At 40.9% G+C, this 23444-nt stretch overlaps 1 protein-coding gene across 1 annotated transcript in view; it reads left to right on the top strand.

The window, feature by feature from the left end:
* kdm5a (lysine demethylase 5A) overlaps nt 1-23444 on the top strand; it is a 158773-nt gene that overhangs the window by 124192 nt on the left and 11137 nt on the right. Inside the window, exons 22-26 of the mRNA XM_073058897.1 lie at nt 3709-3861; nt 5541-6092; nt 8066-8209; nt 15814-15976; nt 22172-22392. Coding sequence (XP_072914998.1) covers nt 3709-3861; nt 5541-6092; nt 8066-8209; nt 15814-15976; nt 22172-22392 — 1233 coding nt within the window. The remainder of the gene's footprint in view (nt 1-3708; nt 3862-5540; nt 6093-8065; nt 8210-15813; nt 15977-22171; nt 22393-23444) is intronic.

The raw sequence follows: 23444 nt of genomic DNA, 5'->3' as shown, positions 1-23444 counted from the left end.
GTGAGGGAACGGAGTGACAAGGTACAAGACTTGAATATTCACAGGCTGCAAAACTTGGAGAGCTTAAAGGGAATGTAGTGATAATGTTGCCATGAAAAAAGTTGTAGGTGTAAGATATTTTGTAAGGGAAATTTGTGTGAAGTTTTGATGCATTTTCAACTGCTCAACTGATCCTTTAACAGTTTTCTTAAAGGCAATTAATTTTCTGCTTCTGTAAGTTACTTGCTGTTCTACCTTTGAACAGAAATCAGAGAAATCAAAGCAGAACTTGCCTGCTATGAAGTGTTTTGGATAGTCCACTTCAGCTATGAGATTTACAGGAAGATGTTTCCTGTTTGCCATTGCTGCCTGCCACACCTCTAACAATGCCCTTGGGGCAGCTGCAGGGTCATCAGCCAGGGACCACCATTCATTGATGTTTCACTCCCTTGGTCCTGGTACATCTTCTGGTCTCCCTGCCACCCGCTGCAGCTTTCAGTGGAGTTAGTTGGCCCCCCAATTTGTGTCCTTTCTCCTTAGCCACAGCCAAAAGTTAGCATTTTCTACCTCTTCAGCCAGCTTTATGGTGGCCCTCCTGAACATTGCTGCAGTCACTGCCATATCGTGGAGTAACCTTGTCGTCGATGTGCCAATGAAGCTCGGCAGCCTACTTCCACAGGATAGATGATGGTCCTCCAGCTTGCTTTCCTTACACTTAGCTGCCAGATCTGAGTACTTAAGCCTCTTCCATTCATGGGCAGCCTCCAGTCCTTCTTCCCATGGAATGGTTAACTCAATGAGGAGGACCATTTTGGTGGCCATGGACCACAGTTCTATGTCTGGGCAGAGAGATGTATGTGATAGTGAATTCTATGGGAAACTGTAGCTGTCTGCTGAGTTCTGCCTTCATGTTCCACCCCTTGCCTATGGAGAGGAGTCCTGAAGGAGCAGGTGAATTTAGTGCTTTTCCCAGCCTTAACAAATGGCAGGTTGTCGTCCCACTGGGGAAAGGCTGCTTCTCACATCCTGCCTACAGGTCTCTAGGATCTCTGTCAGCTTCTTTAGGGCCTGGTTGTGCCACTATCTTTGGTGCCCTTGTGACAGCGCAGGTCTTGCATTTTGCCAGGATGTGTTGGAGGTTTCAGGAGCAAGGCAAGGTTTCGTAGGTTGCCCTGATAAGGAAGCTGAGTCTAGCTTGTAGGACCTTCCATAGGTCAGACCAGTTGATTAACTTGTTGATGGTGCCTTCCCATGTTGTCCATCTTCCCTGGCTGCCCTGTGCCACGGCTTTCACCCTGTAGTGCTCCTGCTCAGTCCTTATCACCTCCACTACCATGGCTTTCCTCTCTTTCTGTGAGGCCTCAGACCAGAATCGTTTTGCCTTCCCCCAGCCAAGTCGTGCACATTCAGCTTGGACTCCGCTGACAATCTCTTGGTGTTGCAGCCTGCTGATGGCTGGTCTACTTCAGCTTGTGCTCTTCATTTACGGCTGGCATGGATTGGGGCATTGGCACTCCTCACCAGCAGGCTGTGGACTCCTTCAGCTCAACTGTCATGGTTTTCTGCTGCTTGTACCCCAGTCTAATGAATCTCAATGGCAATTTCAGCATGTTCTTTCCAAAGAGGCTGGTAACCAAGAAACACCAAGGTAGCCCCAGGCATTTCAGGATGTATGGGGGCTATCCTATTCGCTGTTGATGAGGAAATTTTACACTTTCAGGGGCCATATCACCCTTTGGTACAGTGTGAACTAGTAACATCACATTTTATACTTTTTGAGAAGTTGGCTCTAGTCAATCCTGGCCAGTGCCTTTGTGAGTTGTTTCTGTGTTACTTTTCCCATCTGCCTATCAGAGAACTCTGTGGTGTACTGCCTCCCAAGGCTTTGGATGGGGTGTCAGCCCTACAATGGGATTTCCTTATCTCTTACAACAAAGGTGATGTTGTTGCTTTTGACTTTTCAAAAGCATCTGCTTTGTGACATGGTGGGCTTGATTTTCATCCAGCCTCTTCAGTAGCCGCCTTGTGTATGCAGCCATCTGAAGAATGCTTGTGCCATCCATGTAGCTTCTCAGTAGAGGAAGCTTCTATCCTGACTCTAGCTTTATCCCACGAACCACATGCTCCGAAAAGGATGATCTTGAAGGCTGTCACAAACAGGATGACAGAGATGGAACACCCCATTGTAATGCTTACTTTGAGTTGCTGCCACCCTGTTGTAAAGTCTTTAAAAGAGACCCATCTGGAGGTCACTGAAGTAATTGGAAGCCAGACCTCTTAATGCAGTTGGGAATGTAAAAACTCCCATCACAAAATTGATGACCAAATGAGGTACGAGGGCCTTTGTGTGCTTTCTAAAGCTCTGTGATTAGAAAAAGAAAGGATGGTGCAGGCAAAACAGATGTAAAAGGGAAAACAGAATAATTAACTACAGTTGTTTGAAAAGAGAAAACTAAGAATTAGGTCTAAAATGATTGAACTTGTACTTTGTCTCAAAGGCTATGAGGTACACAATTTAAAAGATGAGGCATTTGTTTCCTATAGGGTGAACTTCACTTTTATCACCCTGTACAATGTTCCAGATATCTGAGTGGAAGTGAAATAGATTTAAAATAATGGGTATCTGGAAACTTGTGCTTTCAGTCCAAACAAAATATTCTTGGTGTGGTGTGAATCCATTTTCTGTGGAGAGTTCTGGGGAGGAAGGGGAACTCTGTAACAACAGGTAGATGGAGAAATGGTGAGTGCAGATATGTGAAGGTCAGATTATCTACTCTGTTGTGGTATTGTGGATGGATGCAGAGTAACACATATAAAATACTGGCCCAGTCCTGATAAAGGGCCTCAGCCTGAAACATTGACTGTTTATTCCTTTCCATTGATTCTGTCTGACCTGCTGAATATCCAGTATCTGCAGAAGCCAATGTGTTTAGGCATGCTGTAAGTTCTAATAGGGATGTTACCATCACTGCGTCCCATGTGATGGTGACATAGAAACTGGGTGAATGGAATCCAGTTCCTATGGGATGTGGTATATGTAGTTGGACGAACTGTAGAGTCATTCTACTATGCCCTCCTATATAAAGGAAGATAGGTAGTTTAGTGTTGGCATTGTGCTCAGATGTGGGATGTTGTAATTTACACTTTGAAGCAAGAACAGAGGTCGGTACCCATAGACTCAACAATGTACTGGAAAAGATGTGGGGGAAGGTATCAAAGAGGGATGTGGAATAAAAAATATTCTGTATATTTCACAAAAATAGCATATAGTTAGTTTATCATGGCAACACCTTGGAGGGAGTGGAGTTACTGTTCACTTGAAATGGTAGGAACTAATTGAGGGCACCTCCGTTCTTGGAAGAAGGAGGGGTTAATGCATAGGAGGAGCATGTTGTTGAAATGCACTGGATGTCAATACTGACAGAAAAGGATGGGACAGTCTTTAAAAAAAACACTTTAATAGTTTCCACTTTCCTTGCCCTGTGCAAATAATCAACTCTGTGCTCTTCTTGGCTTAATTTAACTGCACTTTAGAGACAGCAGAACATAAACCTGATTTGAAAAGTCAAAAGGATTCAGGAAGCATTTGGCAGATAGGTAGACTATCGTTATAGTAGAATTAATGATGGAAATATATGTAAATATTTTAAAAAGTCAATCCTATGATGGAACAACAAATTGGAATTAAATTTTTTTTCATCTCAGAATATGATTGCTAATCCACTTTAGGTGCTGAGTCCCAGGACAAATATCGGAATATACAGTAGTGGGAAGAATAAACGGAAAAAAATGAAAGCATTAGTGAAAGACAGAGAGCTAGATTTGGAAAGCATAAGTGACTTGGAAGAGGTGACTGAACAATCCAGTGATCCAAATGCAGTTGTAAGTATTGAGTATCTTGGTTTTCTGAACTTTCAGCCTTCATTGGAATAATTATATATTTAAAATAATAAAATTGTTTCAAATAATCAATATCTTGTAAGTAACCAGGCTTTTTACTGAAATGAGAAATGGCATTCAACTTGACAAGCCCCGACTGTTCATGCATGCATGCACATGCTTCACCTGAGTCCAATCCAGTAGCACTGAAGAAGCTCACCACCATCAATATAAGGCAGGCACATTTGTGACTTCACCATCGACCACTTTAAGAAGTTATTGCCTCCACCAATCTACTGCTGCAAATGTTAACAAAATGCTCCATAATTACTTAGGCTGACAATGCCTCTCAAACTCGCAATCTCTAATCAAGGAAGTTTGAGCATTGGTCATGTGGAACACTGCGTCCTTTTTCTTTCCAAGTCACTCATCATCCTGACTTGGAAATATATCTTTCATCCTACATTGTTGGTGAGTCTAAATCCTGGAAACCTTTGCCCAACAACGTTAAGAGAATACTTCCACCTGAATGACTGCATTGGTTCACGTAAGTGGCTCATTGCCTTCTCAAGAGCAATTTGAAGTGAGCAACATATTCTGGCTACGTTAGTGATGCTGGTGTCCTAAAAAATAATATGGAAGCATGGCTGAAATTAGTCTTTTTTTTGCCTGACCTAATAACAATCGCGCTTCTTGTAGACAGTATCTATTTTCACAACCGTCAGTTTTGGTTTCTACAATTCATTCTGATTACCAATTTTCCATTGTGTTCAACAGACTGGAAGAATTTTGGAATGAGTTATTCAGTAAAAAGAAACCAAAAAGTAAAAAGAAAAATTGAAGTAGTTTTAAGATGAGTATCATTCAATGGAATGATTAATGTACAGTGAAGCAGCTGCCTCCTTTATTGTCACACTTCAACTGCAGTTTATTCTGATTCTCCACTGTCTCCAAAAACTCAAAATGTAGAATAGTTTGAAGTGAAAATAATTTTTTTAATTCAGTATTTATCCTGGATACCTTTAAGTGAAGCAGTAGCTTCACATTATAATGAAATTAAATAGAGGTAGATCCATTCAGCCCTCACACTGTCCAGCTGCTGTATTTTTCAGTGTATCATCTTGATGCAAATGGTGAGTTTCATCAATGCAGTCATTTTAGCCCTGTATCTTTGAAAGAGACTGAGATCATTATGTATGAAGTAGAATTGAAATTGCCTGTACTCATGCAAGAAGATGTGACATCTGAGTTTTTAAAATTGTTCCTACTACCAAGTTCAAGTTCATGCTCAGCAGGCCGTTAACATACTCAATGAAAACATTATGATAAAATGTTCAGGGCTCATTGTAAACTGCCAAAAGAAAATTACAGCTGACTAAATTATTTAAAATTGCTTAATACTGGATAAAACATAACTCCCATTTATACACATCGTAAATCATTGGACTAGTGAATGTAACAGCTCAATGTTATTTGCTGTTTTTGAAGGTATTGTGCAACTGCAATTTACTGTAATTGATGTTTTTTTTTGGAGGTTGGCGTGATCTTCACGAGCACACTGATCACTCCACATTGATACCTCATTAAGATTTAAGTGTCATTCATTATTTTTGTCCCAAGCATTGCTGATTTGATTTGCAATTTAAGTGATGTATAATTGAATTGTGTTAATTTGTCTTCAGATTGCAAGCTTCCGAGTAATGGAACAGAAAGAATGTGAAGCCATGCATTCTCTGAGGGCAGCAAATTTAGCTAAAATGACATTGGTGGACCGTATCGAAGAGGTGAAGTTCTGTGTATGTCGGAAGATAGCCAGTGGGTTTATGCTTCAGTGTGAACTTTGTAAAGACTGGTTTCACAGCACTTGTGTTACACTTCCAAAAACTGGCACACAGAAGAAAGGACTAGGTTGGCAAACTAAAGAAGTGAAGTTCTTGTGTCCATTATGCATGCGATCCCGACGACCAAGACTTGAGACCATCTTGTCACTCCTCGTTTCCCTTCAGAAGCTTTCAGTTCGTTTGCCAGAAGGAGATGCCTTGCAATGCCTGACAGAGAGAGCAATGAGTTGGCAAGACCGAGCTAGACAAGCCCTAGCTACAGAGGAACTGTCTTCTGCACTTGCCAAGTTGTCTGTATTAAGCCAGCGCATGGTGGAGCAGGCAGCTAGGGAAAAGACAGAGAAGATTATTAGTGCTGAATTGCAAAAGGCAGCAGCTAATCCAGATTTACAGGTAAGATCATCATCAAAAGCATCTGAAGAGTTGTGCGTTGAGAATAGCTACAATAGCAGAAAACTAATCTTAAATGCGGAAAGAATGACATATTCAAGGTCCCAATCCCCAGCTTTCCTGCACATAATGTGGTCCAAATCCATTATTATTTCATATTGAAAGGTTAGCTTGTATACCGAGAAGTAGAATTGTACATATTTAAGTCAGCAATTCACACTGGTTACATCATGTCACTAGAAAATATTAATGACTTTTGTAGAGGTATTAACTGTAGCTGTTGAGATCTGAATTGATAATCAGTGTTCTGACAAAGGGTTGTTGCCCTGAAGCATTAGCTGATTGCCTCTGCATGATTGCGGCATGACCTCCCCAGTATTTCTAGCACCTCGTGCTGTTATTTTGGATATCCAGCATCTGCAGTTTCTTTGCTTTTCAATTGAGGAGAAAAATGGCCATTAAGCAACACAGTGTCTTCAAAGGATAAGGCACCAAACAACTTCAGAATGTGGTAAAGAACAGCTGATCTTGAGATGTGCAGCTGAAAGATTTGCATGTTGATAGCCACATAGTTACCCATAATGTACGGGTGAGTGGTAAAATCTGGGGAGGGTTGATGGGAATAAAGCAAGATCAATGTAATTGGATGTTTGATGAGCAGCATGGGTGGTGGCTGAAAGGTAAGTTTCTATCAATGAACTGTTCTCCCTTAATGTCTTCAATGATATTTTATAATCTTTGAGGAGCCTGCTCAATGAACTGCACTGCACTGTAGCTGGTGCACCTTGCAGTTCTGCTAGAGGAGAGAGTGAATATGTTGTGTGATGGATGCCAGTCCAGTAAGCTACTTTGCTTTTGTTGCTGCCATGTTTCCTGAAAGTTGTTGGAATCATGCTCATTCATGAAAACAAAGGGTGTTCCATTGCAATCTATATTTTTCCTCAAGATACTCTTTACAAGATTTGTCTCCCTATGAATGAAAAAAGATTTGCTCATTTCAAAGACTAACATCTCAGTTAAGGGGAAAATTTCTGCTTCAGCCAGCCTGTCAGAATTTTGTATGTTTTGATGAGACCTAAAGCCTAAGTGCAGGCTTAATCAATTTCTGCTTGTATGATGTTCCTGCCTTCCCAGAATCAGCCTGATGAATATTTGTTATATTACCTCTGTGACAAGTGTATCTTTCGGGTAAGGAGAACAGACCTGCACACAGGTCTCCAGGAGCTGTTTCATCAAGGCTCTATTATGGTTATAAGGCATTTTTGTACTTTTACTCAAAACACCTCCCTGTGAAAGCTAATTTGCTTTTTGCTTTGTTAACTACACGTTAACCCTCTGCTTTTTGGCTTTGGTAGAGTTGGAAATACTTTGCCCCATGCTGAGCTTCATGTATCATTGCTTGTCTTCATGCATCATGTTCTTTCATATGTTGCCTGCTACAAACCCTGCTTCTTCATACCTATAGAATCTCTTGATTAAATGGTTCCAGTGCCATTTCCAGTTGTCCTCCAACCTCCATCCTTCATAAACTTCAACTGGTTCAACTTTGCTGCCTGAACCACATTGGCTCCCATCAGGCATACTTCCAACTTAAAATTACTTTCCTAGTATTCAAATCCTTCCATTGGTCCTCCAGCCAAACCTACAACACGACATCACTCTCATGTTCAGTTATACCATCTCTCTGTTGGCAGCTGTGTGCATGGAAGTATTTCAATTCACTGTTCCTTTGAGACATCCCCAGAGTCTGTCTCTGAGAAAATTCCTTCACATCAGTCCAAAGTTGCCATTTCAATCACTGTTAAATCTCATCTGGTTAGTGATATTTTGAAGTACTTTGGGATATTTTACTCTGTTAAAAGGCATATACAAATCAAGTTGGTTACTTTGCAGGGAATTATCTGATGGTAGAGGCAGTCCAAATTTTCTCTGTAAAGTGATATTTGATTAAGCTGTTGGATTTGATCTCTTCACAGGAACATTTACAGAGTGTTCAGCAGTCTGCCTTCAGCAGGGCCATGGGGAATCTGGCATCCTCACCCAGAAAATCTCTTGATTTAGATGAGGAGGAAACAGACTCTGATGATGATGTCAGGGAAGCATATTGCTATGAGAAAAAAGTGAGTAATTTTTATGTAGATCTTCTCTTCACAGAGATTTGTCGTAAGCCTAAAATATTTCTTCTGGGTGAATTTGTACATTGCTCACTTATTATACAGTTTCAATCTCTACTACATTACTGACTGCTTTCATTCACGCTGTTCTTCCTGAGAATAACAGGTAATCTGTATTACTTCCATTTAGTTTTATTGTAATTTCTAAAGGGATGAGGGTGGAATGGTTACAAAGTATTGAATGATAAAGTAGGAGATCTGCAAAGATAATTTGAAGACAATCTAGACTTGTGAAGGCCATAAGAAGGGTAACTGATGCTGGGGCTCCATGGACGACTCAAGATAATACACTGGGTGAACAACTCTTTAATGTCTTCAGGAGAACACTATCAATCATTACATAGCAATCCCTAGGAGTGTACAATTCAGGACTGAAGCTTTGGAATGGAGCTGTTTGGTGGGAGAAGTAGCAACAGGAGAAATTTTGGAGGTTGTAAGCATAGATGATTTAGCATGGACATGGTTGAGAGTGCAGTTACCCAGGAGTCAGGCCATTTTAATCAGTTGGAGCAAAACTAAATTACAAACAAGTAATTGTTTGCAATGAGAGAGGAGAGGGCAATATATATGTAGAACAAATGTGTTCTCTTTCTATAAAAAAAAAACATTCCCAACAGAAAAAACAAAAGGGGGTTAAATTTGAAAGAAAATTGGAGATGCACAGAATGATGCAGTTATTGGTTCAATATGATAAAGTCAACATCAAAGGCTTCATTAATAAAACAAAAGACTCAGATTTGTTAATAACTAAGAAAGGTAAAAGGGATCATGGACATGGAGAATATTGGAATACTTCCAAGTGGATACTTTGTCTTCTGTTTTCACAAAATGGGAGGACAGTAATCAAAGCTGAGGAGAAAGTGTGAATAATTGAAAATGATGGATAACAAATGAATTTTAAGATATCCCATCACCTGTAGAAGTAGATATTCTGGTAGGGCAAGATGTGGCTGCTATGAGAAGCAAGAATGGAAAAAAGTAATCTTTGTATTTATATCCTGTTTGGCCACATTTGATAACTAAACAACCAATACCCTTGTTTAATAAGGGAGAAAGTGATGTTCTAGATATGTCATACTGGAGTCAGAAGTTATTGAAAGGAGCACATGTTCTCATTACCATGAGTTAGATAAGGTGGCTTTAAAAAGTATTTATTGACTGAGGCATAGTATACAAAAGTAAGGATTTGTGTTGGAACTGTATAAGACAATAGGCTTACAGCCACACTACAAGAAGCATGTGATAGTACAGAGGTAGATTAGAGAATGTTACTTGGCTGAAGAATGTCAGATGGCATGGGGAGGGTGGGAAGATGTATTAATGTTTGGGGCAGCAGGGTAGGGGATAAGTTTGTAAACAGATATCTGGAGACTTTACAGCATAAGAGCATGAGGGAGCATATAATATAGCAAAAAAATAGTGGGAAGGTAGAGGATTGGTAAGCTTTATAAAAACCAACAGAAGGCAAGTTTTGAAAAAAAAAAAGCCATAAGCAGAGAAAAGATGAAATATGAAGGTAAGATAGCCAGTAGTTTAAAGGAGGATGCAATTTTTTTCCGATGTGTATATCGGACCATTGGAAAATGACACTGGAGAGGTAGTAAAGTGGGGTGGGGGGGGGGTCAAAGAACTAGCAGACAAACTTGAATATTTTGTGTTAGTCTTCACCATGCTGGATGTTCAAGAGTATCGGGGGCAGAAGTGCATGCAGTTGCTATTGCTAAGAAGCTGATGCTGGGGAGCAGAAAAGTTTGAAGGGTAGGTAAGTCACCTGGACCAGATAGACAACAATCCAGGGTTCTGAAAGAGATAGCTGAAGAGATTGTGGAGACATTAGAATTGATCTTTCAAGAATCACTGGTTTCTGGAATGGTCCCTGTGGTATGGAAATTTGCAAATGTCATCCCACTTTTAAAAAAGAGGGAGGCAGAAGAAAGGAAATTGTAAGCCAGTTAGCCTGACTTCAGTGGCTGGAAAGATGTTGGAGTGTATTTTTAAGGATGAGGTTTCGGGGTACTTAAGTCTCACATGATATAGTGGGTCATAGTCAGCAGGGAAAATCTTGCCTGAGAAATCTGTTGGAATTCTTTGGGGAAATAACAGACAGCATTGTCAAAGGAGAGTCAGTGAATGTTGCTTACTTAGATTTTCAAAAAGCTGCTTAACAAGATAAGAGCCCATGGTTTTACAGGAAAGATACTAGCATGCATAGATGATTGGCTGACTGGAAGGCGGAGAATGGGAATAAAGGGAACCATTTCTGATTGGTTACCGGTTACTAGTGGTGTGCCACAGGGGTTGGTATTGGGACCACTTCTTTTCATGTTATATGTCAATGATTTGGAAGAAGGAATTGATGGCTATGTGCCCATGTTTACAGACAATGCGACAGTAGGTGGTGGGGCAGGAAATGTTGAGGAAGTTGGGTGTCTGCAGGAGGAATGAAACACATTGGGGGAATGGGCAAAGAAATGGCTGATGGAATATAGTGCAGGGAAGTGCATGGTCATGCTCTTTGGAAGAAGGAATAAAGGCATGGACTATTTTCTAATGGGGAGAAAATTCAAAAATTTGAGGTGCAAAGGGGCTTGGGAGTCTTTGTGCAGGATTCCTTGAAGGTAAACTTGCAGGTTGAGTCAGTGGTAAGGAAGGCAAATACAATGTTAACATTAATTTCGAGAGGACTAGAATACAAAAGCAAAGATATATTGCTGAGGTTTTATAAGTTATTTTGCGCAGTTTGGGACCCCTGAATCTAAGAAAATATGAGCTGGCATGGAGAAGGTACAAAGGAAGTTCACTGGAATGATCCCAGGAACTAGTGACTCTGGGCCTGTACTTCAGTTTAGCAGAATGGGGGGGAGGGGGGGAGTGCAGGGGAATCTCACTGAAACCTATTGAATACTGAAAGGCCTAGGTAGAGTGGAAATAGAGAGACTGATCCCTATAGTGTGGGAATCTAGGGTCAGAGGGATCAGCCTCAGAAATGAAGGACATTCATTTATTGCAGAGATGAGAAGGAATGGTTTAACTCAGAGGGTGGTGAATCTGGAATTCTTTGCCACAGACAGCTGTGGAGGCCAAGTCAAAGGGTATATTTAAGCTGGAGGTTGATAGGTTCTTGATTAATAGCTTATGAGGAGAAGGCAGGAGAATGGGGATGAGAGAGATATTAAATCAGCCATAATGGAATATTGGAGCAAACTCAATGGGCTGAACGGCTATTTCTGCTCATTGGTCTTATAATCTTATGGACTTGGATTATGTTAAAATTTACTATTTGAGGAAAAAGTTGAAATAAAAAGCTTGGTAATGTTGGTTGTGAAGTGAACAGGATGTTGTTTAAAAAAAATAACCTGATTCAGTAATGGAAACTTGCTTTTTTTAAACCTTGCCTTGTCTATATGCGACCTCTGCTCTCTGTGGTGAATGAGCAAATGAATTGAGAAGGCATTTAAGAATAGATAATGATAGCCTTGTTTTATGATTTCACATTCCATGAACAGAAAACAAAAATGTTAACAGAAATATAATTGAAGTGTAAGTTCAGAGGTCTGGGCAAGTTTAACAGAAAACACCGTTTATCCCTAACAACACAAACAAAGTGCTGGAGGAACTCAGCAGGTCAGCGTCTATGAAAATGAACAAATAGTTGAAGTTTTGCACCAAGACCCTTCATCATAGCTGGAAAGGAAAGTTGAAGACACCAGGATAAAAACATGGGGGGGGAGGGGAAGGAGGATAGCTGAAAGGTGATGGGTGGGAAAGGTAAAGGGCTGGAGAAGGAGGAATCTGATGGGGGAGGAAAGGGAATGTGGAGGTTGGATGCAAAGTTGATAAAATTGATGAGGTCAGCATGGGTGCTTAAAGCAGCACCAATGTAGTCAATGTAGTGCAGAAAGAGTTGGGAGACATTACTATGGAAGACTTGGAATATGGACTACTTCACGTACCCAACAAAAAGGCAGGCCATGGCTACTTGTTTAGTTTGGATAAAGTGGGAAGAGCCAAAGGAGAAATTGTTGAGGGTGAGGACAATTTCTGCCAGACAAAAGAGAGTGGTGCTGGAGAGGAACTGGTTGGGTCTCTTGTTGAGAAAGTAGCGGAGAGCTTTAATGCCTTCGTATGAGGGATAGAAGTGTATAGGGACTGGTGAAAATGAGGTGGTCAGGGCCAGGGAATTGAAAGTTATTGAGATTGAGAGCATGTGAAATGTCATGGATGTAGGTGGGAAGGGACTGAATCATGGGATAGAATAGAGTATGTGGACACCAGTTCAGTGGGGCAGGATCAGGCAGAGACAGTGGACCTACCCGGACAGTCAGGTTTGTGACCTTGGAGAGGAAGTAGAAATAAGTAGTAAGGGTGCGGGGTAAGGGAACTGAGTTTGGTGGCAGCGGATGGGAGATCTCCAGATTTGATGAGGTTAGTGATGGTGCTGGGGACAGTGGACTGATGGTCCTTTTTTTAATACCTTTTTGATAATTAATAAATAGGGAACATAGATCTAAGGTAGTATGTGAAAGGATTAGTGAAAAGTTTGAGGGAAGTTATTTCACTTCATAATAGTTGTGGGTCTGGAACTCACTGTTTGAAAGGGTGGTGAAGGCAGAAAATCCAGTCCCATTTACAAAGTATTTGAAGTTCACAACTAACAAAAGGTGAAAAGTAGAATGAGTCAAATTTTTATTTTGAACAGCTTTCATACATATGGAAGTGTCCTGTGCTTTAAATTTCACTGATTCTTTTGATAGTCACACAATTCAACAATAATGCAGATATTTGTTTAGTGTTAATCAGAAAAATATCATTTTGGAAATATAGATTCGTAAAATTAAGAAGGCCAATGATAGAGGTAAATGTTGTGATGAAGGAATGGGGAAAGTTGAAGGTATTTGTTGATGGTATAAAGAAATTTGAAAAATGTTAAGAGTTTAACACAATTGTATATAAAAGAATAAAAGTTCCAGGTTCCTTGAACGATTCAGTGCGCAGGATTCTTTGCATTACTTCAGATGTAGTCTTACTATGGTTCTCTGCAGCAGTAGTGAAACATCAACATCCTTTTGAGCAATCTGTTGTCTAGTTTCAATGCCAGCCTTCTACTAGCATGATGTGAAGTAATTGGCCATTTTGGAATATTCAGAGAAGAAGTTTCTTAATAGGATTGTAAGTCTTTAGAGGGCTGCAGTAGGTACCTAATTATTGATTGTATTCAACTTCAGGTTGACAGATTTCTGTAGAGAAAACTAAGGTTGGACAGATAAGTGGATTTGAAATTTTGGATTGGTGTAAATGGAGATGCCTTTTGCAGTTTTTGCCCCAGCTTCAATTTCATATTTGTTCTAGCTCTCATTATATGTTGTCCAAACCCACTGGAATTACTCTGATTCTGTTCTAGCCATCCTCAAAAGACTATTTTGTATTGTTGCTCTGTCCTAATCTGAAAGTTCTGTAGCTGGGTTCACTTCTTTGTATTATATTTAAAAATTCAAAGTAAATTTATTATCATATGTCACCTGCTGGCATTCACAATAAATACAAGAAACATAGAATCAATGAAGGACTGCACCCAACAGGATGGACAAACACCAATATGCAAAAGACAAACTGCAAATACAGAAAGAGAGAGAAAAAAGAATAATAGAGATCGTGAGATGAAGAGTCCCTGAAAGTGAGTCCATAGGTTATGGTAACAGTTCAGTGATTGGGTGAGTGAAGTTATCACCTGTGGTTCAAGAGTCTGATGGTTGAGGAATAATGTGTTCCTGAACCTGGTGGTGAGGATCCTTGATGTTGGATGCTTCTGTCCTGCGACAGTGCTCCATGTAGATGTGCTCAATGGTGGGGAGCGCTTTTCCCATGATGTGCTGGGCTGTATCTACTAGTTTTTATAGACTTTTTCCATTCATGAGCATTGGTGTATCCATACCAGGCCACAATGCAACCAGTCATTATACTCTCCACCAAGTAGAAAGTAGAGGTGCTGCCTTGATCTCTTTGTAATGGCATATACGTGCTAGGCCCAGTACATTTCCTCTGAAATAATAACACTGAGGAATTTAAAGTTGCTGATTCCCTCCACCTCCAATCCCCCGATGAGAATTGTCTCATGGACCTCTAGTTTCCTCCTGAAGTTAATCATCAACTCCTTGGTCTTGCTGACATTGAGTGAGAGGTTGTTGATGTGCACTACTCAGCCAGATTTTCAATCTCCCTCTTATATGCTAATTTGTCACCACTTTTGTTTTGGCCAATGACAATGGTGATGTCAGCAAACTTAAAAATGGCATTAGAGTTGTGCTTACCCTCACAGTCATAAGTATAAAGCAAGTAGAGCAGGATAGACAATAGGTGCAGGAGTAAGCCATTCAGCCCTTCGAGCCAGCACCACCATTTACAGTGATCCTGGCTGATCATCCACAATCAGTACCCCATTCCTGCCTTCTCCCCATATCCCTTGACTTCGCTATCTTTAAGAGCTCTATCTGACTCTTTCTTGAAAGCATCCAGAGAATTGGCCTCCACTGCCTTCTGAGGCAAAGCATTCCATAGATCCACAACCCTCTGGGTGAAAAAGTTTTTCCTGAACTCTGTTCTAAATGGCCTGCTCCTTATTCTTAAACTGTGGCCTCTGGTTCTGGACTCCCCCAACATCGGGAACATGTTTTCTGCCTCTAGTGTGTCCAATCCCTTAATAATCTTATAAGTTTCAATCAGATCCCCTCTCATCCTTCTAAATTCCAGTGTATACAAGCCCATTCACTCCAATCTTTAAACATATGACAGTCCTGCCATCCCGGGAATCAACCTCGTGAACCTACTCTGCACTCCCTCAGTAGCAAGAATGTCCTTCCTCAAATTTGGAGACCAGAACTGAACACAATACTCCAAGTGTGGTCTCACCAGGGCCCTGTACAACTGCAGAAGGACCTCTTTGCTCCTATACTCAACTCCCCTTGTTATGAAGGCCAACATGTCATGGCTAAATACAGCCTTGAGGGGCACCTGTGCTGATGGTGATTGTGGAGGAGATGTTGCCAATCTGAACTGACTGGGATCTGCAAGTGAGGAAATATAGGATCCAGTTGCACAAGAAGGTATTGAGGTCTGGGTCTTGGAGCTTATTGAATCGTTTTGAGGGGTTGATGGTATTGAATGATGAACTGAGATCAATGAAGAGCATCCTGGTGTATGCATCTTCGCTGTCCTGGTGTTCTGTGGTTAAGTGAAGAGCCAATGAGATGGCATCTGCTGTTGGCATTTCATGAAATTTGATGTTGCTATCTAAGATATTTTAGTAGTTCTGTACAAAAACAACTCTACACTTCCAATTTAAAGTTATTTAACACCCTCCTTTGTATCATGATGTTAATTCCTCATTCTGTGTTACTCATGCTGATTTTGTATTCTTTGATCCATTTTGTAACAAGCTATGAATAACATGTGATTTGGGTTGCACCCATTATGTTGTGAATTAGTCTTGTGTGAGCAGCACCTTACTCAGGTTGCATTGGTCTCAAACTGTGAAAGTTGTCTTTGTTTGCCAGGATGGTGCAAGCAGCGTGTCCTCTGGTAGCATGGAGCCAAACCTGTTCTGTGATGAAGAAATTCCAATAAAAGCAGAGGAAGTGGTGTCACATGTGTGGCCAGCTGCACCTTCTTTCTGTGCAGAACATGCTTATTCTTCAGCATCAAAGTCCTGTTCACAAGGTCAGTTTGGTACTTCTCTACAGTGTCTTCTTTCGCACATTTCTCTCATGTAGTCTCTTCATCTGTTGGTGGATCTGTCTAGGATATCCCACTGCCCTAATCTTTCCCTCTAACCTGCCTGTTTTGTTTCCCTTTTTAGAGTAATATTTTTTGATTTTCAGAGATATTTCTGAATTGTTATTGAGCTGTTATGCCATAGAAGGAAGCCACTCAATGGGCACTCTTAACAAAAGAATAAAAGCGGAAAGCGACCTATTCCCTGATTTTTATGCATCGAGAGACTGGTTTTCAAGATGTTCCATGAGAGCTATATCATGCCTAAAGGGAAGGTGGGACATTGATCTGGAATCTTACATTGGGCCTCACTGTGAGAGGCCAAAGAGGCAGCAGGGTAGAAGTGGAAAGAAGACCTTAGGTAGCATGATGACAAGGGTACCTGAGCTTACTGTTAAAAATAGAGAACTTCTGCAAAGCAGTCACCCAGTCTGTGTTTTGGTTTCTAATGTTGAGCACTCCCAATTAAACCATTATTTTTATCCTATCCTGCAAATTATTTCCCCTCAAATGCCAGTCACTCTCCTTTCATAACCCTGATTGTATCTACTTACCCCACCTTGCTGGTAACAGTTTCCTCAGAATTTTTTCTTTCTTTATGATAGACCACTTGAAGCTGAACACAAATATAGTTTCAGACTACTTGTATCATGTAGGAATTTGGAGAAACAAGAAATTTACTTTTATTGAATATAATGCATTTAATTGCATAATGGTGCTGGCACTTTGCAAGAGCTAAGCTAAAATGTTTTGTTGATGATTTTCATTTGAGTTTGAGGCTGAGGCTTCTCACTCAAGTGTCCAACAATAATCTGCCAGCATTGGTGGATTCCAGTTGCTCTGATACTGTTTTTCTATGACGGCAGTGTCCTGGTGAAACCTTTCACCATGCTTGTCACTGACAGTGCCAAGGTTTGCAGGGAAGAAGTTTGAATGGGAATGCAGATAATGAACCTTTCATGACATGTTGAACTTCATGGTTTTGTCTGCTTGACACATATTTTCAACCAGCTGGATGTAGTTGGATGCTCTGTAGTTGCCAAGAATATTTTCAACGATGTCCTTGAATGCCTTCCATGAGATTTTCTCCAGCCCCACTAGAAATTCTTCAGGTTGCCTGTTATCGATGACTTGTTTGATTTGTGGACCAACAAAAAGCCTTCCCTAATCTTGGCGTCAGTTATTATGACTTGAATTGTGAATTGAAATAAGAAATACAGGTGATTTAAAAAGAAATGGTGTGCGATAGGGAAATTTCATGGCAATTCCCACAATCCATAAGATTCACCAACAAGTATTTAGGAAGCAAAATCTTTGTTGTCCATTGTTAATTATCTGCTCTCACTTCTCGTTTTACAAATCTCCATTTCTTTCTCCACTCGTCTTTGACTCTTAATCTTTCTTTTCCCAAATTTCCCCTTCCCCAAAATAAAATTGACAAAGAGTTATCTCTGCCTATTTTGACTTTCTCCCAACATAATGAATGGACAGAAAGCTGTAAAATAACTATTTCCTACTGATGAGCATTTGATATGCACCCATTGAACATTTTTTTTCATCTCTTAAATCTTCTGGTCAATGGTAACCCCAATCACGGTGATAGTCGAGGACTCGGTTGTTTTTAAGCCATGTCAGTGATATTTGATTAGATCAATCTCGTTGGTGATGTTTCCTGAGGACATTGTCCTGAGGAACGTCTGCACCAATATTGTAGAGCTGGCATGATTGACCTCCAACAGACAGAACCACTGGGTGGTATGACAAACCAGTGGACAGATTTTTGTCTGAAGTCCATTGGCCTCAGTTTACCAAGGCATGGCACTCAGTGAACTGATGCAGTCAGTTAAAATCGAGGGGAGGGCAGTCATCGTTTAGAATTTGGCTCTTGAGTCAATATTTTGAGCTGGGCGTTAAGCTGAGTTTATCAGTAAGCTGGACACAAAGTACATTGCAGATGCTGTGGTCAAATCAAGATGTACAAAAAAGCTGGATGAACTCAACAGGTCGGGCAGCATCCGTTGAAAGGAGCAGTCAACATTTTGGGTGGAGACCCTTTGTCAGGACTAAAGGAGGGGGCAGGGGCCCTATAAAGAAGGTGGGGGGAAGGTGGAAAACCAATCAGAGGAAAGATCAAGGGGTGGGGGAGGGGAAGCATGGAGGGGATAGGCAGGAGAAGTGAAGAAGGAATCTAAGGGGAAAGTACTATGGGTAGTAGAAGAAGGCAGAGTCATGAGAGGTGATAGGCAGCTAGAAGAGGAGACAGAGTAAAGATGGGATGGGGAAGGGAGAGGAAGGGAATTACCGGAAGTTGGAGAATTTGATGTTCATACCAAGTGGCTGGAGACTACCAGGACAGCATATGAGATGTTGTTCCTCCAACCGAGGTTTGGCCTCATCATGGCAGTAGAGGAGGCCATGTATGGACATATCCGAATGGGAATGTGAAGGAGAGTTGAAGTGAGTGGCAACTGGGAGATCCTGTCTGTTGCATAAGCTCCAGCCTGATGAGTCTATAAGGCTCGGGACAAACTTTAACTTAACTTTAAGCTGGATATTGGTGAGCAAGAATCATTTCATAGCTGTTCCTGCCACTTCTCTGATGCTAGAGTGAATGACTACTGCTTTCAAGTAACTTTAGAAACAGAAGCTGTCATTACATTTTTTAAGGCAAGATTCCAAGCTAATCCAATGTGTTGCTGGAGAGTAAATGTAACTCCAAGGGCCATGATTGAATGGTGGAAGAGACTCAATGGGCCAAATGGCCTATTTCTATTCCTGTGTGTTATAGTCTTAAGTTGCCCAGGAACAGTTAATGGGGCTGAATGTTATTATGTGTCCATAGCTGGATCAGGGTTTTCACAAATTGCAGCCAAGCAAAGCTTCAAGGTACCATCTGTGCACCAGGGTAGCTTGACTGATAGTTGCCATCCTGCATGGGGTTTGTCCATATGTTCTGCAGCAGATTGAAATTTAGTTTTTGGGTCAATACACAGTACTTATTTGTAAAGATATGTCCTGACCAGATTTTCCTCCAGGATTCTAAGAGGAAATGGAGCAGTAATGATCCAGATTTGATTTGCCTTGTCAAAAAAAAAGCAGAACATATTTGGCTAATTTTCCACATTGTATTCAAAATTGAAACTGGAGAATCTTGTGTCTTGTGACAGTAATACAGGGCTGGTGAGACTAAAGGTGGAGTGTTGGCTGCATCAAAGGGATACCTTATCCCTGCATATGTCTTATCACTAAGAATTTTGTGTGTTCCAATGAGAATACCTCTAAACTTGCAAAATAGGCCTGTTGCCCCCCCCCCCCCCAAGTTCCAGTAATGGAACAGCATGGTTGGAAATAGAGATAGTTCTGCAATACAAAATCTCTGCACTTCGTTGGTCATATTGCTTGACCCCATAGCCTTTGGAATTCTAGTGCTTTCAGCTTTTTCAGGGCACAGCAATTGAATTAACTAACTGAAGACCAGCTTCTGTGATGAGTCCTTAGGAGGATGCAGGGTGAATCCTTCACATGGCTTTCTCATGGAAGGTGGGTGTAAATACTTGAACCTTTTGCACTTGTGTGTTGAGCTCTGGCGTTGTTGAGGAAGATCATTTTGGAGTACCCTTGTCCTTAAATGTCTGCCCTAATCATGACCAGTTGTAACAGAACCAAAGAACTGTGATCTGATATGCTGTTCATAGGACTGTGTAGCTCTGTGCATTATTGTCCTTCTGCTCTTTTACAGGCACATTTCCCCTTTTTCCAGTTTTACTCATCAGAATTTTTTTTTAGTTACTGATGGTGCTGTGCCTAGCATTCCTTCTGCACTCACGAGTATGATTGGAATCTGGATTGACAGTGGGAGAAATGCTGGGCCATAAGGTCACAGATTGTGCTAGAGTACAGTTCTGCAGCTGATGGTCAGTGGATTATGGATCCTAAGATGATAAGATCTGTTCTGTTTTAACTCATTTTCCAAAATAATATGAATGGTGTCGATGATATGAAGATGGAACTTGATCTCTGCAAAGGCAATGAAGTGTCTCTCCTTCAACACTTTGTGCACAGGCACATTTGTGATGATTAAGGACAAAGTTAGTGTCGATGAGTAGGGACAAAGTCAGGATGGTTGTCCTTCATCTTGATTTCTTCACTACCCATCAAAGCCAGTTTGTCAACAGTGTTCTTTGGAAAGTGGCCAGATTAGTTAATGTTGCGGTTGGTAGGCCATTCTTGATGATGGATGTCAGATAAAAGATGAGGGCACATAATTTTGAGGTTAATGTATTTCCATAGATTCAGAAATAATGTTGTTCTGATCTCACCAAAAGGTTTCAGTCTGCAGTGCTTGTGATTTCCTACAACTGGAAAGGATGTTTCACGCCATCATCAACTTGTTGACAGGAGCATATGGAAGGAAGTTTCTTGCAGTCTGTGTTTGCAAAACAAAGTTTTTTTTTGCCAGTCTGCTCTTGCTTTACTTCACATTCCTGCAGCGAAGGCTGACAGCGAGACCTTGGAAAAGATGGACCACTTCCCATGTTTAGGGATTTGCCTTACAGATAACAAGACTTACCAGTGTCCTTGGTGTGCCTCACCATTCTTGACTGTTTAAGGAAAAGATATTTGATAATCAAGACCTCAGATCTGGGGAAATGCTAGTTATCCATCAGCAATTTTTTTTGTCCTTTACTATGCCTTGTGTCTTGGACTACTTACTTTAGACCTCAAGGCACAGCAGAGGTGCCACTCATTGTATCTCCACAAAATCATCCTCACACAAATGGACAAATGTCAGTCTCATAAGTCATCTTTACCAGTACTGATTACATGCAGTCAGCTCCATTGGGCAAACCATGTCATTCACATGCCCAGCACCAGGCTCCTGACACAGTCGTTACCAAGCTGCCTTGTTAAAACCATCAAGGATTGGAGGAAAAGAATCAAGGATGTCCCCAAAATATCCTTGGGTGTGAAAAACCAGTGGAAAACCCTAGCTCATGACCACTCAGAGCGAAGGAGGAGCTTTGAAGGTGGTAAAGATGTTGGGAACATGCAGAAACCCAGTGTAAATGATTCTGGATTACACCACTTCAGCAGTCAGCCACCACGCCCATTCTGTCAGTCACCTTCTTTCTCACTTGTGGTAGATTTACAGTTCCTATATTGTCTTGTTTGATAAACAAAAATCAACAAAATGGAGTAGAAGAAAGTTATTTGATCTCTGTAGAATGTGAGAGAAGGTTAGCATTGATAAAGGATTAATTATAGCTTACAGAAAACATTCAGGTGCCACGGTTCTTTAGCATTTTTCTTATAATTCCTGAAGTACTAAAGTATTAATTTCAATTTCAGCAGCAGAATAGCTCTCACTCTCCAATGCCAGTATATTCTTTCGTTGGTAAAGCCTAAAGCTTCTCACAATGCTCCAAATATGGTCTGACCAATGTCTTATAAAGCCTTGGCATTTATTACTGATAGTTCAGAGTCTAGGACCAGGGGTTCTAGCCTCATTATGGAAGGATATCCCTTTAGAACAGAGATTAGATGAATTTGTTTAGCTATAGGGTGGCAAATCTGTGGAATTTTTTTTGCCATAGATGGCAGTGGAGGCCAAGTCAAGTCAAGTCATTGAGTGTATTTAATGCAGAGGTTGATAGGTTCTTGATTAGTAAGGGTGTCAGAGGTTATGGGGAGAAAGTGATTATGGGGAGAATGGGATTGAGAGTGATAATAAATCTCCCATGATAGAATGGTGGAGCAGACTAGGTGGGTTAAATGGTCTGATTTTGCTCCTATGTCTTATGGATTAATTACAGAAAACTAGATAGCAGATAGTTAAACTCTGACAATAAACTTAAAAGATAAAAGCATGGTCAGTTGTACCTTAGGAGGGATTAATGGATTAAATTTTGGATATTGAGGTGATTATGGGTGTGGTAAAGGGCAGGATCTTGGGAATGACAGGCAGTGGTGCATGAGCTTGAGGGAAGTTGGTTGCCGCAGTTTCCGATTTATCAAATATTTCTGATTCAGGCAACAGCTCTCTACTGTTGATATGTTTAAAATCAAGTCAATGTAGTTTACATGCAGCTAATCGACTACAGGGCTGATAGATACCACTTTCTAACCTGCTCATTCTCCCAGGTTCTGGAACTCCTCGGAAGCAGCCCCGTAAGACACCACTGGTGCCACGCAGCTTGGAACCACCTGTGCTGGAGTTATCACACAGTGCAAAAGTTCAGCTTGAGGAGTTAATGATGGTGGGAGATCTTCTGGAAGTGTCCCTGGATGAGACGCAGCATATTTGGAGAATACTGCAGGCTACACACCTTCCTGCTGAGGACAGATTTCTGCAGATAGTGGAGGTATCACAAATTTCTTTGTTAAGTTTATTGTCATTTAACTATATACATGTATATAATGTAATGTATATAGAAACACGACATTTCTCCAAACCAGAGTAAAGCACAGTACACATAACACACAATAACTTAAGAAGGTAAGGATAAAATCTACAGATGAGTCACATATAAATAACAAACTAAAGTGCATAAATTAAATACTGTAAGGAATGGAACAAATTAATCAGTGGCACTTCAAATCCGATGCAGCAGGAAGTTCAAAAGCCTAGTGACCCGAGGGAAGAACCTGTTACCCATCCTTACTATTCTTGTTTTTATGCACCAGATTCTCCTGCCTGATGGTAGAAAGTCAGAGGATGCTGGATGGTGGGTGGGATCCTTGAAAATCCTGTGTTTGCAGTGCTCCCAATAAATGTTCCTGTGGATGGTGGGGAGACCCCTCTGATCCTCTAGGCTATTCTCACAGTCCATTGTAGACACTTCTGTTCCGATGCTCAGCTCTCCCATACCAGATGGAGATGCAACTTGTCAGGATGCTCTCAATGGTGCTTTTGTAAAATGCGGTTAAGATGGGAGTGGGGAGCCTAAGTTGCCTCAATCTTCTTAGGAAGTGGAGGTGCTGCTGTGTTGCCTTGTTCAGGGAGGTGATATTAAGGGACCAGCTGAGGTCATCTGTGATGTGAACTTCCAAGAACATGGACTGAACCCTTTCTAAACTGGTGCACTTAATTCTCTCTAAAGAGGAGCCATGTATTTTCAGAGGGTTGTTCATCTGCACCTTCCTGAAGTCCACAATGGTTTCTTTGGTCTTTTCAACATTCAGGCTTAGGTTGTTCTTCTCATACCAATCCACTAGCCCCTCTTGTTCCTCTCTGTACTCGGTCTTGTCATCATTGTTGATGAGGCCAACCACTGTTGTATTATCTGCAAACTTGATGATACAGTTTTTGAACTAAATCCTGCAACGTTTTTTTTTATGATCAGGAACAATCGATAGTTAACCTTGTTTTACTAAATCAGAGAAAGATATTCAAGCCTCTAAGAGGATAAAATAC

Source organism: Hemitrygon akajei, chromosome 10 (genome assembly GCF_048418815.1).
Source record: "Hemitrygon akajei chromosome 10, sHemAka1.3, whole genome shotgun sequence".
NCBI classification, from domain to species: Eukaryota; Metazoa; Chordata; class Chondrichthyes; order Myliobatiformes; family Dasyatidae; genus Hemitrygon; species Hemitrygon akajei.
Note: the sequence above shows the minus strand (reverse complement) of the source record. Positions and strands in the feature narration are given on the sequence as shown.